At 33.2% G+C, this 16,937-nt stretch overlaps 1 protein-coding gene across 1 annotated transcript in view; it reads right to left on the bottom strand.

Annotated features, from left to right (window-relative positions):
- Positions 1-1,081: 1,081 nt before the first annotated feature.
- The window catches only part of LOC112771912 (uncharacterized), a 28,624-nt gene continuing 12,768 nt past the window's right edge, over positions 1,082-16,937 (bottom strand). The window contains exons 8-13 of the mRNA XM_025816768.3: positions 16,501-16,673; positions 15,879-15,932; positions 12,466-12,575; positions 12,258-12,371; positions 2,012-2,137; positions 1,082-1,338 (exon numbers count right to left, since the gene is read on the bottom strand). Of these exons, the coding sequence (XP_025672553.1) occupies positions 1,311-1,338; positions 2,012-2,137; positions 12,258-12,371; positions 12,466-12,575; positions 15,879-15,932; positions 16,501-16,673 (605 nt within the window). The 3' untranslated portion in view covers positions 1,082-1,310. The remainder of the gene's footprint in view (positions 1,339-2,011; positions 2,138-12,257; positions 12,372-12,465; positions 12,576-15,878; positions 15,933-16,500; positions 16,674-16,937) is intronic.

Genomic DNA, 16,937 nt, shown 5'->3' on the forward strand with positions numbered 1-16,937 from the left:
GAATTATAAAGATGCTTGATAGCGTAGCGACAGGAGCGAGGGTCTGCATACTCATCACTCCATGTTCGAATCTTCCATGTTGCGTTTTTTGGAAATTGATGTGGACGGGAGCTCCTACTGTGGTTCAGCGGCGCGCATGTGTACCGTGGACCCGCACGGGTTTGATGCGGTCTGGAGCTCAAATCGGCCGGTTTTCAACGGATTTGACCACCGTTGACCGGTTCAATTACATATTCGGTTCAACTCACTAACCGAACCGGTCAGATTACCGGTTCACCAGTTTTTCGGTCGAACCGGTCGGTCCGGTCCGGTTCTGATAACTATGAAATAGACTATTTTAACTCACTAATTAATGTACGACTGAACCATATCATGTAATTAAAAACTATCCATTTAAAATTAATATATTATTTTTTTACAAACCAACCCATTTAAATTAATATTTAAAAAGAATACTTATACGGAAGAAAATTAAAAAAAAAATCAGATATCAAAATTACTAATGAGTATATAATTTGATATTCAGTATATAATTCGATATTGATAATAATAACTATTGTTATATTATATTTAAATTTGATTGTGTGTGTTGGTATTATTATATGCATCGAGGCAAATATCATGTACTGGTGGTGGCGAAGAACGCGCACGTTGAGGCAAATATTTAAATTATGTACTCTTTTTTACGATTAATTTAAATGGGTTGATTTCTAAAAAAATAATATGTTAATTTTAAGGGCAGTTTTCGAGTATATGATACGCTCAGTTGTTCATTAATTAATGAATTAAAATCGCTTATCTCCTGTTATTTTAAAATCATCCATCTTTTTTATTATTTGAAATCGTTTATTTTTTCTGTTATTTTAAAACATTCCATTTTTAAGATTTTAGTCTAATTTAAATTATTAATATTTTATTATTTTTAAAAATTATATTTCTGTATTTATAAATACACATATCTCATTTATAACTATACATAAACTTTCTAAAAGAATATATAAGACTTGTTTGATTTGGAAAAAAAATTATTTTCATTCTAAATATTTTTATTTTCAAGATTTAATGAAAAAGCAAATGAAAATGATAAATTAATTTCTATTTTTATTTTCTGTATTCAATTTTTTTCATAAAGTCTTAAAAATAAAAATATTAAAATAAAAATGGAAAACGTTTTCTGTATCGCTTGTTTCTTTTCCAATAATGAATGCCAGAAATTAATTTCCCTATCCCAGTTATACAGATCTTAAACAAAATACAAAAATCTCAAACTTATTCCCGGAAGCATAATTGATCTAACAATTACACGCAACTTACATAATGGAGCAGCTATCATTATTCCTACAAAGAAAAACTCATATGATCATAAGATTATCCGAAGTTCAAATTTGAAAAATAAGATAATTTTTCTATAAAAAAGAAAAGCTATTCTAAATATAAAACAAAACATTTGCCACAATTGAAATAGCTTATCATATCTTTAGTTGGTTTTATTTATTCAGATAAATTTAACATTTTATAATAAGCAAAAAGATTTGTAATTTTTTTTACAATTTTACTAAACTAATCTTAGGCACAAAACACAACATTTTCGCACCTTTTAATTTGCAAAAGAATAACAATAAATAAAAAAGTGAAAAAAAAAGGCCCTACTTTTTAATATAATCCAAATAAAGCGCTACTTCCACGTCATTTGATAAGTTATCTTTAGTTAAGTAAAAGTAGGCGATTTTAGACAATATTTTTTAAAAAAATATATAAGAACCAATTTTTATTAGTCAATTTTAGTCAATTTTTTATTTTAAAAGTTCTTTTTTTTTTTGAAAGTTTTGAGATTTAGAAAATTTATAATTTAAGATTAAAAATTTATAATTTAAAAACTAAAATTTAAAGTAAGTAAAATAATTTTAAATAAATTACCTGACATTGATTAAAAAAAAAATTGATTTCATAGAATTACTCTATTTTTTGTCCATCCATCTATCTATTCTTATGAAAAATGCAAAATTCGTACCCTTTCCTGTCTTCGTAACTGCTCAGAGCTTCCTCAAATTTGAGCCAAAGGGTATTTGTATCCTGAGGATTCACATTTTGAGGCCCTACACAATATGCTTGAACTACGAACTCTGGAGTTCTTTCCCTAAATTTAAAATAGAAGAGTTGAATTGACTTGGTTATACAATTGAAAATAAAACAAACAATTAAAATAGTGATTATCAACATTCAATCCTTTTTCTTTTTCCTTTTAAAAAAATACTTTTCAGCATGCATTTTTGTTTAGGGAAGTTATTACTATTGTCAGCTTAATATTCTTCTAATACTTACATGATACACCGAAGTTATCTGTTACCGTGAACATTTAACATATCAAGGTGATTCTTATGTGTCAAATTTTTTTATGTCAAATATAAATCCCCAAAAAGAACCAAATTGATCAATTTTATATTAAAGGACTTTCTTTTTACCTACTATAAACTAACAAAAATCGCAAGAATATAATGGAATGTTTAGATATGTAAAGAATTGTTTTGAATATTATTTAAATTTAATTTTCAAGAATAATTTAAAAAGTTATTTTCCAAGTCCAACTTTTTAGAAGTGTATTTTTGTAATCTTGTGTCTCTATCCTAATAAGATTTTGGGGTTATTGAGAGTGAGAAAACCATAAAAGTGAGAAAGAAGAGGGAAAACAGAATTTCCGTTTTTATGCAAAAAAGTAAATTTCAAATAGCAATTTCTCATTCGTTCACTGTTGGATTGGCTTGAAATGTGAACTGCGTGTTCTTCTCATCTTGTTCTACATTCTAGACGGCGAAGATGTTGATTGGAAGTCTGAAGGGGGAGAAACTGACTTCTCAAAAGAGAAAATAGGTTTTTCGGTTTCACACAGAGCAGCAATCTTTGAATAGCATTTTCTCATTCTTTCACCGTTAGATCGATGTAAAATTCGGATTCCAGATTCTTCTCATTTTGTTCTTCATTCTGAACGGTGAAGATGTTGATTGGAGATTTGTAGAGAGAGAAATAGGCTTCGAATAGCAGTTCTGTTTATTGGGTATTTTTCATCTTCTTATTTCTCATTTGTAAGCTTTGGTGCTTTGATGTTTTGACTGGTTATATGCACGATTTGTGCTTTATTTGAGACTCTCTTGTACTTTATTTGATCATAGTGGAGTTATTTCATTGGTATGGACGACTCGTGGTTTTTACCTCTCACATTGAGGGGGTTTTCCACGTTAAAATCTCGGTGTGTTCTTATTATTGTTTTACTTGCTATATTTGCTTGTTCATAGTTACTGCCATATTATATTGTGAGTGTTTCCATATTGTTCTTGTGTTGGATATTTGTGTTGTTTTCGCTGCTGGACTCTTTCATAATAGTATCAGAGCTTGTTGGTATTTTTCTGGGCTTGTGATTCTGTGAACAATGGAAGCTAATACTAATACTAATAGGATGATCACTCTTAATAGTTCTAATTATGATTTGTGAAAGTCAAAGATGGAATTTGTTACATTTAGGAGGAATTTGTTTACGTCTTATACTCTTGGTAATTTTGGTGATAATGGCTCATCAAGGTGTTGTAAAATGTGCCGGTGTTGGACAGGTTTGTTTAGAAACATCCAATGGTACTAAGTTGACTTTGAAGTGTGAGAAGCATGTTCTAGATATTCGGTTGAACTTACTTTCTGTTGGTAAGTTGTGTGATGAAGACTTGGATAGCTCATTTTCTCGTGATAGTTGGAAACTCACCAAGGGTTCCATGGTTGTTGCTAGAGGTACACAACACTCTACTCTTTATTTAACTCAAGCAAATATTGTAAAAGATGTTAATGCTATTGAGTTTGTTGATGAAACTGATTTATGGCATAAGAGATTATGTCATATGAGTGAAAAATGCATGGATATGTTATCCAAGAGGAATCTTTTATCTGGTTGCAAGGTTGCTTTGCTGGAAAATAAAACAGGGTTTCTTTCAAGAGCCATCCACCTTCAAGAAAGCTAGAGATACTTGACTTGGTGCATTCTGATGTATATGGACCGATGAAGACAAGAACACTTGGAGGGTCTATCTATTTTGTAACCTTTATTGATGACCATCCTAGAAAATTATGAGTTTATACTTTGAAGACCAAAGATCAAGTTTTGAATGTGTTCAAATAATTTCAAGCTTCTATTGAAAGAGAAATAGGGAAGAAATTGAAATACATTCGTACTGACAATGGTGGTGAGTACTCAGGTCTATTTGATGCTTATTATAAAGAGCATGGTATAAGACATCCAAAGACTCCTCCGAAGACTCCTCGGTTGAATGGCTTGGCTGAAAGGATGAACAGAACATTGGTTGAAAGAGTTAGGTGCTTATTGTCACAGTCTAGATTGGCAAAATCCTTTTGGGGTGAAGCTTTGAGCACTGTCGTTCATGTCTTGAACCGGACACCATGTTTTCCCTTACAATTTGAAGTGCTAGAGAAGGTATGGTAAAGTAAAGATGTTTCTTATGATCATCTAAGAGTCTTTAGATGTAAAATTTTTGTTCATATTCTCAAAAATGAGAGATTCAAGCTTGATGTAAAGACTAGGTATGTAGTGTATCTTTATTGGCTATGACATGGATGAGTTTGGTTACAGGTTTTATGATCCTGTTAGCAAGAAGGTGATTCGGAGTAGAGATGTTGTCTTTATTGAGGACCAAACATTGAAGGATGTTGATAATGCGGAAAAGCCAATGGTTCAACCTAGTGATGATTTTTCTGACTTGGATATTACTCCCTTTATGCCTATGGTAAAAGATGGTAGAGTTGAAGTTCAAAATAATGAGCATGATACAAGTGCAGGTGAAGATGAAACAGTTGATCCAATACTTGATGAATTTGGTGATGATGATCAAGATAAACAACCAGCTTTAGAAATTCCTGTAAATGCACTTAGAAGGTCTACTAGAGAGAGGAAGCCTTCGTCAAAGTATTCACCACATGAGTTTGTTTTGTTGATTGATGAGAGAGAACCTGAATTTTTCGGAGAGATTGTTGAAGATGAAAGCAAAGCTCAATGGCTTAAAGCTATGCAAGAAGAAATAAAGTCCTTGCTTGAAAATGATACCTATGAGTTGGTGAAGCTACCTAAAGGTATGAGAGTTTTGAAGAACAAATGGATATTCAGAATTAAGAATGAAGAACACAATTCTAAATCTCGGTATAAGGCTAGATTGGTTGTTAGAGGCTTTAGCCAAAGAAAAGGTGTTGATTATGAAGAGATTTTTTCTCCTATTGTGAGGATGTCATCCGTTCGTGCTGTGCTTGAATTAGCAGCTTCTCTTGATATGGAGATTGAGCACATGGATGTGAAGACAACTTTTCTTCATGGTGATTTAGACAAAGAAATCTACATGGAGCAACTGGAGGGCTCTGTTGTTAAAGGAAAGGAAGATTTTGTGTGCAAGCTTAAGAAGAGTCTTTATGGGTTGAAGCAAGCTCCAAGACAGTGGTATAAGAAGTTTGAATCTATTATGGGGAGCATGGTTATCATAAGACAACTTTAGATCATTGTGTATTTGTGCAAAAATTTTCTGATGGTGATTTTTTCATTCTTTTGCTTTATGTGGATGATATTTTGATTGTGGGCAAGAATGATTTGAGGATTAATGAGTTGAAGAAATAGTTGAGTAAGTTCTTTGCTATGAAGGACTTGGGTCCTGCCAAACAGATTTTGGACATGACTATTACTCGTTGTAGAGATTGCAAAAAGCTTTATTTGTCACAGGAGAAGTACATAAAGAAGGTGCTTCAAAGGTTTGGCATGAATGATACCAAATGTGTTGCTAGTTCTTTTGCTCCTTATTTTAAGTTGAGCACCAAGCAGTGTCCAACCACTGATGAGGAGAAACAAGCAATGGATGAAATTTCTTATACCTCAGCTGTTGGAAGCTTGATGTATACTATGATGTGTACTAGACTAGACATTGCTCATGCGGTTGGTATTGTGAGTCATTTTTTCACTAATCCGGGTAAAGAACATTGGAATGCTGTTAAATGGGTTATGAGATATCTCAAAGGTACAAGTAACTTGAGTTTGAGTTTTGGTAGTGAGCAACCTTTTCTAGTTGGCTTTACTGATGCAGACATGGCAGGAGATATTGATTCTCGAAAGTCTACTTCAGGTTATTTGGTCAAGTTTACAGGGAGAGCTATTTCATGGTAGTCAACGCTACATAACTGTGTTGCACTTTCTACCACAGAGGCAAAGTTTATTGCAGCAAGAGAAGCATGTAAAGAGTTGTTGTGGATGAAGAAGTTTCTTGTAGCACTTGGTCTCAAGCAAGACTGTTATGTGTTGTTGTGTGATAGTCAAAGTGCTATTCATCTTGCCAAGAATTCTACTATTCATACTAGATCTAAACATATTGATGTTAGGTATCACTAGATACGGGATGTGTTAAATTCTAAGTCATTAGAACTTGAGAAAGTTCACACTGATTATAATGGTGCTGATATGATGACAAAAGCATTGTCAAGAGATAAGCTTGAAACATGTTGTTTGATCACCGGAATGGCGAGGGCCTCCACCTAGTCGAGAAGGGGGAGATTTGTTGGACCTTTTTCTCTTCTTTGTGAGAGTCAAGTCCAATTTTTTGGAGGTTTATTCTTGCACCCTTGTGTCTCTACCCTAATAAGATTTTTGGAGTTATTGAGAGTGAGAAAGTGTAGCCATAAAAGTGAGATAGAAGAGGAAAAACAGAATTCTCGTTTTTATGTAAAACAGTAAATTTCAAATAGTAATTTCTCATTCGTTCACCGTTGGATCGGCTTGATATTAAATTGCATGTTTCTATCATCTTGTTCTTCATTTTGGATGGTGAAGATATTGATTGAAAGTCTGCAGTGGGAGAAATTGGCTTCGCAAGAGAGAAAATAGGTTTTCCAATTTTACACAGAGCAACAATCTTTGAATAGCAGTTTCTCATTCTTTCACCGTTGGATCAATGTGAAATTTGGACCGTAGATTTCTCTCATCTTGTTCTTCATTCTGAACAGTGAAGATTTTGGTTGGAGGTTTGCAAAGAGAGAAATAGGCTTCGAGTAGCAGCTCTGTTTATTGGGTATTTTTTTATCTTCTTACTTCTCATTTGTAAGCTTTGGTGCTTTGATATTTTGACTGGTTATATGCACGATTTGTGCTTTGTTTGAGACTCTCTTGTACCTCATTTGATTATAGTGGAGCTATTTCATTGGTCTAGATAACTCGTGATTTTTACCTCTCACATTGAGGGAGTTTTCCACGTTAAAATCTCAGTGTGTTTTTGTTATTATTTTACTTGCTATATTTGCTTGTTCATAGTTGCTACCATATTATGTTATGATTGCTTCCATATTGTTCTTGTATTGGATATTTTGTATTATTTCCACTACTGGGCTCTTTCATACAATGTATATTATTTAAATCGTTATATTTTGCAATAATTTATTAGGAATAGCTGTTAGACAAGTAAATTATTGTAGGCTCCAACGATTTAGTTGGGAGAATAATGTTCAGTTATTTTAACTGTACCCTCCAGTGATTTAGTAGGGGCTACACGATAAACTGTTGCATCTTTCAACGATTTACTAGGGCATACATGGTTTTAATTCGTTGCCCTTGTAGTGATTTAGTTGTCGAGTGTTGTAAATTGTTGCCCCCTCCCACACTACTAGTAAGAAAGGCCCTAAAATCATTGCTCCCTCAAGATTTATCATAATTTTCCTTTCTTTCCTCCATTCTTACAGCATTGATGGAAGAAAAAACAAAGAGGAAAAAGTGATCGTAATGGATGAAATAGAATGTCTGCACTGATTAAACGACATTACTCAAATTATAGGTTATATAAACGAAGAGGTTAGTGCAAATATTCTTGATAGATTTGGTAGATTTTGAATTAGATTAAAAGTAGGTTAATTCTGAAATAGTTTTAGAATAGTAGTGATAATTTTGATTAGATTAAGTTACAATAGATAAGGCTAAATTGGAGTATGTGGTATGCTGGAAAGATTAAAAATTCAATGCACATATCAAACTGTAACCAAGTTGTTTGTAAGGGTTAAGTACGATTTTGGTGTCTATGGTTTAGGCCGAATTTTTTTTTAACCTTCTTTTACATACAAAATCGTCATTAAGATTCAACATAGTTTTAAAATCATCCTTTTAAACAGATTAACTTTTTAAATAAAAAAATACCGATTCTCTCGCTTCTCACCACCACCACCACCCCACCCACTACCACGCCATCACCATTTGTACCAAGAAATAACCTTCAACAACAACCTTAAATAAATCAAAATCAAAATAGCAATTTATCACTAAAATAAACATGAACAAGAAACAAGAAAATTATCACCATCGTCAAAACAAACATTAACAAGAAAGGGAGGGAAATGGAAAGGGAGGGAAAGGGTGGTGGAGGGCAGGGAAGGAGGGGAGGGAAGGGGAAGGGAGGCGCAGCGCGAGGAACACGACCACCACCACCACCTCCCCAACAACGATGAGGAACACAAGGGCGTCGGCCAGGCGCGTCGCGGCAAAACTAGGGCACGAGTCTTTGTGCTGCGAGGGTGAGGGTGAGGGTGAGGGCCAAGCAACAGCGAGGGTAAGGTGCTATGAGGCAAGGGCGAATCGCGGCGAGATTAGGGTGTGAGTCGTGGCGCCACGAGGGCGAGGGCCAAGCAACGGCGAGGGCGAGGTGTTGTGAGGCCAGGAGCTCGACGTTGGAGGGAGTGACGGAGAGGGAGGAGTCATGGAGAGATTGCTCGATGGAGTGAGAGGTAGTGGTGGAGACAATATGGCAGAGGGTTTTGAAGGTGGGGGAAGGGAGGAGGGGCGGTCCAAGTAGGAAGGGAAGGGTTGGGTGCTGATTTTGCTTCTGGTGAAGAAGAGGAAGAGATGATATGATTAATAAGAAGAAGAGAAGGGTATTTTGGTCCAAAGAACATTTTTAAAATTTTGTTAAACTTTAAGGACGATTTTGTATGCAGAAAAATGTTGGGGATGAAAAAATTTTCGTCCTACACCTTAGGGACCAAAATCGTACTTAACCCTGTTTGTGATCACTAGAAACTTGAGTTGCCTAACACATGTAAGGTCCACTATAACTTCTAACTTTCCAGATACCCTTTCTCTTTCGAAAGGTGATTCTTTGATCATAAAAATGAAATATAAGTAGCTAGTAATTCATGACAAACAAATTGTTGCGCCTAAATCCTAATTCTACATCTAGAAATTCTTGTTGTATCTTGACCCTCTAGATTCAAAGTTGAAAAGTGTAGCAAGTATTACTATTTTCTGGATCTTGAGAAATATTCCTTCTGGCTAGATGCAATGCAACTTGTGCCCTCTTGTTGTTATGATCTATCATGGAAGACACCTCGTCCTGGTTATCCTCTTGAAGTGCCTCTTCTATTAGATTTGGTTCTATGGAATCCACAGAAGATCTAATCATAGGAGGAAGATGGAGATGTCATTGCAACCGCAAACTCACTAAATGTACAACTAAATCTACTCCAAAACAAGGAGATGCACTAATGCTACATTCGACGCAACCATAGACATTGAACTAGAAGCTCTTCCAATAGACCATATTGAGGATTTGAAGCAGATCCTCCAGTGTTGGGCTACCATATCCTCAATCTTGACATACAATTTTGTGACTTTTACCTTTAGAAAACTTTTATGGAATAATGAAATTTAACTTGAAAATCATTATCACTCTCTATCACAAAAGAATCATATTTCACAAAATCTTGCAGGAGAGAATTTTGAATCTTGTAAAATAAGTTGGCTACATCTAGATTTCACATACTACAAGTTTTTGTGGTATGCTATTTTCCAGTTCTGTAAACCTAGTTGATGGACGAATAAAGATACCAGTTGGATCCTTATCATCAGTAAAATTATTTCCTCTCCATATTTTTTCTAAATCTTTTGATTATGGTGTACAAGGGCTAAAAATTAGCTTTCAGCCATTGTATTTGCAACTAAACAACTCACATTCCCGTTGAACAAACTTAAGTGTGTCATTTATAAGCCCATATTGTCTGCTAACACATTGCAACATATTGTGTTTTATGAGTATCCCACTAAATTGTTAGAGGGTGCAATAATTTAGAGTGATAAAGCCAGCTCTGATCCTTGATAAATAGCAGGAGTTTCAACAATTTAGTGTGAGCAAGCCACCTTCCTAGTAAATCGTGAGAGGCTACAACAAATTTAGTTATATTTTTCTCTCAGTTTACTTTCATGTAAATTATTGTAAGGTAACACGATTTACAAATTACTTGTACATCGTTGCATCGTCCTACAACAATTTGGTAGGTGGTAGGCCCATTATACTAAATTTACTTAGTAACGATTTACTAACGTGGAGTTTACGTATAGTAAATTGTTGCAGCTTCTCAGAATTTATCCTGGAAAAACAGGTCGAACTTGTCGGGCCGGCTTGCCAAATCCACCAAAATGGCGGGCTAGGATGAAATTTTAAACCTGCAAAAAAAAAACCCCGCCTAACTGCACTGTTGAACCCGTGGGCTCCGGCGGGACAGAGCAAGTTGGGCCAGCTGGATGAGGTTTTAATTTTTTAAAAACAAAAGGTATTTTGGTAATATGTCAAATCCTAATGGTTGGAGGCTTAGTTGAGTTGCATATCATATGCCTCCTTTAACAACCAGACCTGGGTTCAAGTCCCACAGGAGAAAAAATGAACTCAAAAAAATAAATTCATGTAGTATGTGTGAATGTGTTATGTGGGTGTGTGTGTGACGCATGGATAATGCCTAGGATTAAGACTGTCTAATCCACTTGACCAAAAAAAATCCTAAAATTAAAACACCATTCTCTCCTTTCTTTCACCCCATCAAACATTCAGAATCATAATCACACCGCTTGTCCCCTTTTCTCTTATTCTCTCTTCGTCAACTTCATCATCGAAGCTCCATGCACTAACGCTTTCATTATCTTCATCATCTTCATCATCTTCGAAGCTTCTAAAACGAGTGTATTCTTCATCGCGCGACGTCAAACAAGCATCAGCTGTGGTGTTAGTACCAACTGCAGTCTAGCAACACTAGCGGCGGCGAGCCTCCTCCACCCTGGACGCCCAGCAACCAACCTCCTCCTCTGTTGTAAATCAAAGCAGTTAGCTCTCTCCTCCGCCATCAACACATACCAACAACCTCTTTGTGTCTCAGCTAAGCCATCAATCACGGCCTAGCCGGCCAACCCCTCACTCCAGTAGTTTTTCCAGATTCGTACAGTTGATGCTTCGTTTCTTTTATTATTAAAATTTTACTAAACCAGTTCTTTGTTGCTATGCTAGTTCTATTGTGGAGCTTTTGATTCTATTATAGGTATTGATTGTCTCTAAATTTTTGGATTATGATTGCTTATCTGTTCCTAATTGTCCATTTTTTTTATTTTGCTTACCCTCTGATCTACTGTTTTGATTTTCAATGCGGGACTATATTGATTGTTGAACCCGTTTTTAGTTGTTACTATTGATATATATTTATTATATTAATACAGATTATTTAAAAAAAAATAGAGAGAGAATGCGGGCAAGCTCGCTAGCCCACTAAGCTAGTTCGCCTTTTGATGGGATGGGATAACAAACTCAGTCTATATCACTTTAGCAGAGTGAGCTAATCTGCTCTGCTTTGTGACGAACTTTAACGGAGTGGGGTAGAACGGATTGACCCGCTTTACTATCCCTAATTGCATGGCAATCAATTTATTTATTTATTTGATTTATCCTAGAAACAAATAAAATAATACATATATAGTAGGTTTGAAGTATGTCAAGCAAAAATTATTTAATTATTTATGAATTTTATTACTGAAGGTATATTTTTTTTTCAATCTTCTATTTCCAAAATTACTAATCATAATTATGGATTTATTGCAAAAATCAGTTTATCAAAACCCAAAATAGTAAGAATTGAAATTATAGGTAATTAATAATATAAACAAATTAATTAGGTAAGTAAATAAATAAATAAAAAATAAGAAAAGTATTAATTATTTCAGGTCTTATTTTAAGAGAAAATATGATAAATGAAAAAATAACATCTCACTATAAATAATTTGGAATAAGATATAGTTTTAATATATTAAGGAGATAAGGAGATTTCTCCAAACGTATATGTATATATACTTTAATTTATTTAAACTACTAAAAATATTATGCATAGTTGATACAACTGAAAGAGAATATGCAAGTATATAGCTGAATTTAACATACCTCTCTTCATATTCGGATAACCATGTCACATAGGCAGCACCAAAGTACATGGAAATAAATGGATTGTATAAATCTTCAGGGGATTCAAGTTTATAAGCCCTATAGCCCAATTGCCTAAGAAAGCAAGAAGTTTTACCATAATTAAGGCTAAAATAATATCTAGCAACAATCGAGAATATTTTTTTTTACTGATATATCAAATACATACATGTAAATCCAGTAGGCTGTGGAATAGCTAATTCCCATTATTCCTGGTCGCTCTCCAACTCCATGTAGAAAACGCATGCTTACAACTTCTGAAATGGCACAAAGTATTGTCTTTGAACCAAAGAATATTTAGAGACAGTGAGAGGGAATCAACATTTCAAATGTTAACAGTAATTGACAATTTGAAAGAACAAGATTGAAAATTGTGTTGTCATTTACACCAAATCAACGCACATGAAGAACACTAGAAATCTTGTACCACAAGAAAAATATAAATTCCTTTCCTAGTTTTTCAAAACATGCAATATTATTGTTAGTGGCCAAGAACATATTTAAGCCCATGAAGAAAACATATATAATAACCATTGTAGCAAATGGATTCTTGTTTTCGTTCGTAACTTCAAGATATCTCAAATTAAGTTTTGATAAATAGCAAACTTAAATATCATTGAATAATTTTATTAAAATATTATTTAACGATTGCTCTAGTGTTATATGTAACTAAATTTATTGACACGGAAGTAAGTAGAATTAGTAGGTTAATTATATTAGTTAATTTTTTTTTGAAATAAAAGAACTCAACACAATAGAGTGGAGCAAAAATCAATAAACAAACAGACTACCAACACCTAGAAAACAACACAAATAATAAGGGAATACAAGTCCCAAATTGTTTAGAATAGTGAACTTTGTGTTATGTATTAGTCTCACATCGTCTCATGTACCTTTTATTTATGAAATACAATTGAAGTTGATTTGAATATGAAATAAGTTGTGTGCTTATTTTCCTCTAGGATCTTTGAGAGTAAGAGGTGCATCCTTGGCTTAGCCAACTAAGATGGGTTTATGGCTATTTTCACCATAGTGGGGTTGTTAACCTCGCTAAGATTGGTGACCCAAATGACGTCCGACGTCATTTATTTCCATAAGTAATATAAGTAAATTAGGTGTCTTCTCAAACTCAAAAAGTTTAAATATCAAAAAATATAAGAATATAATTTCAGAATTTAAGTTGAGTAAATAAGACTACCTCAAAAGCAAGATTCAGAAAATCAATCCAATCATAAAATGGGTGAAACTAAAGATTTAAAAATTTAGGAACGGAAATTGAATAGTATATAATAAAATTAAAAATATGAAATTTTAGTATTTTATTATTTTAAAGATAAACCACTGAAAATAAATTTGAATTATTTTGATGCTGACAAAAATACTTTCGAATTTTGTTATCGATAAAACTACTTTCAAATAATTTAAAAACATGCCAAAAATGTCCGATCGTGATCAAATACTTTCTCTGTTAACAAAAAAAAGTGTGATGTGACTTACTTACTAATGTCAAAATCTCACTGGCCACATCAGAATTAAGCTTCGTTTGCCACATTATTTTTTTCGGTTAATATATGACATCTCAGTTCATAGGTATGCATTTGTGTCACGTTTTAAATAATTTAAATATATTTTAGTCAATAACAAAATTTAAGAGCATTTTTGTCATAAAATAATTCGAGTGCATTTTTGGTGATTTATTTAAACTAATTAATCGCTAAAAATAAGGTCCGTTTAACTATTTTTTTTTTTTAATTGGTTCACTAACATCCAATTTTTACCCTAAACCAATGCAAACTGATCTGGTGGTTAGTTTCCAATTAACCCGATTAAGTTAATTGGCCTTGGCCACTTCGGTCCAGTTCTTAGATTATTTAATTTCTCGAAGTAGTCAACCTATCTTAGAAGCAACATAACACAGTACACCTCAAAACTTCATATATCTTATTCCCATCTGTAAAATTAATAAGAGTGCCAAATTGCTAACCTCAAAAAGTCATTAATAAAACACACGTTTTAGCAGTCAGTCAGTCACCAAAAAAAAAAACACACGTTTTGGCTCCAACCTTTAAATTGTGACTGTGCTAAATAAGACAAACTATTTAGAGATCAAATGCTTTCTCTATTTGTGCAAACTTTTATATATGGCCAAAGTCGCCGATATAAACAAAAGTATCACCGTTTATTTATTGTTAGGAAAATATAAGGACAACGGGTGGAAAAGGTTTCCAAAATATACTCTGTGACTTGAAGACTATTTTAATAAAAATGTCATGGAGTCTCTTTAGGTTGACAAGGATTTTGAGAAGATCAAGATATTGAAGAATCTGCTCTCAAAACTTCCTCTCCGTATTCTCACCTCATAAGTTACGCACTTATGAATATCAAGAGAACATAATTTGTAATTTAGGCATACATCTCCAACTAGATTACATTCCGATAAGTTGTGTAAGCCATGCATTGGTTAGAAAGCATCTTTAGACTATAGTTGCTGACTTTATTAACTCACCAATATTTCTGCACACACTATTGGTCCTATTACCCAATAAATTCTCTTGTATATCTGAGATATGTTTGGTTTCTTAGGTAAAATCTGTAAATTATCTCATAACCAAGAAGGGTTCTCAACTAAGTTGTTAAACTTGAGAATTTCTAAACACCTTGGATAATACGGAGTATTTGAACTCAACGGTTTTTCGTTGTAACCTAATGTGGTAGTGATCTCTACCCTGAGAAATTTTAAGAAAAGAATATTTAATATTCTTAGATTAAGTTGCGATCTAATCTAAGTCTTGCAAGTAAGAAAATATCCAAAGTTCTTAAATGGGTAAAATATCCAATTTGAGTCATCAAGACTTGGCTTGAGAAATTTTAAAGAAATAATATCTAACATTCTTAAGTTAGACTCTGGTCTAATTTGAGTCTTGTATAAGAAGGTCAGGAGAATATTTAAAGTTCTTAGATAGGTTGGTGAAATATTTAATTTAAGTCACTTCTTAATCTAAGAAGACTTAAGACAATAATATCTAAAATTTTTAAATTGGTGGGGAGTTAGTCTAAATCTGAAGTCTTTTAAAGACCTTAGTAATGGTCTTGTAATCCAAAGTGTCTTGGAAGTTATTTTGATGATTGTAGTTAAGTTTGTTATTTAACTCTAATTCAGATCATAATATTTTAGTCCATAACTTCAGAAGTTATTTTAAACTAGCAAAAGGATTTTTTGAGCTATATGCTAATATATTGTGATGCATACAAGTTCAAAGACTTGGTAAACATTCATAATTTACTTGTTAAATATTCTAGCACGATCTCCTTCTCATATTACATCTTTACTACATTAATTCATTTGATCATGTCTGTGCCATTATTCTAATGTTATTTGTCATGATCAGCAAGACAGAGACGAAGAAGGGGAAACTGTCACTGTTATAATGATAAAAGAAGATAGCTCCCCAAATAAAAGTTTTCAATATAGTTATAATGGTTGTCAACTTTTTCAACAGGTTATATATATATATCCTAATAATAATTTTCTATTATTCTTATGCACGAATCAAAATCGTTCTTGTAAAATTGTCTACTCACAGATTTCATTTTCTTTGTTTGAAGGTATTTGAATAGAATTATATCTGCAACTGCCTGCAAGGAAAAAAAAAAAGAATAGTATGATAAAGAACCAATTCATATTCAAATTCATTTTATGTCAAAGATACATTTTCTTATGAAAAAAGGAGTTGTTCTATCTTTAATTATATGAAAAATAAGAGAGAAAATATTTTGGCTTTAGTTTATAAAAGTAAAGAAAATTCTATTCAATTATTAACAGATTTGGTACCCATTATGTGTGACCATGTCACTAGGGCAATTTTTCTTTAATTTTGTAAGCCTCTTTAATTTCTCCGCAAATACTAACATTTGGTTGTTTTTTTATTAAGAAGGACAAAACCATCATTTTTATGAGAAATTAAAAAAAGGAGGGAGGGGGACTGGGGAGAGAGTGTGTATTTTTTATTAAGAAATAAGAAGGACAATATCATCATTTTATGAGAAATTAAAAAAGAGAGACCATGAATCTACTTTATTTGCTCGTAAAAATAGGCGAGTCATGTTAATAATAAAAGTACGACTCATTTATAAACGGATTATTTTAGCTTAACTTATATATATTGAAAATTTATGTCATCAAATAAAAACTATATATTCAAACCTTCAATTCGGCTCGAGAAAGATATGGCCTATTCTTTTCATCACGAGCCATAAGCACTTTCCCTGGTTCCTGTTTGGATTTAATCCACTCTTTTCGGACAACAGGATGATTCCACATATCTTCCATATTTTCTGCAGATACTCTAGAGTCCCAGTATGTGTCACCACTTGTTTCTATATTTGAAGGGGAACAAAATTATGAGAGTATGAAAGAGGATACAACATTCTCACAAAAGCCACGTAACTAACCAAACAATAAACTTATCAATCCATTTGTAAATGACGCAGGTTAAAACCACCAGGGCAGAAGAGAGAGATGAATCTAAAACCCCACATAACATTTCGTTTTTTCCAGAATTTCATCCATCGGTATACAGAAGGGGGACAAGGAGTAAAAAAAAAATAGGAAAAGTATTATTGTCTGCTAAGATCAATACA

This window comes from Arachis hypogaea, chromosome 18, assembly GCF_003086295.3.
Source record: "Arachis hypogaea cultivar Tifrunner chromosome 18, arahy.Tifrunner.gnm2.J5K5, whole genome shotgun sequence".
NCBI classification, from domain to species: Eukaryota; Viridiplantae; Streptophyta; class Magnoliopsida; order Fabales; family Fabaceae; genus Arachis; species Arachis hypogaea.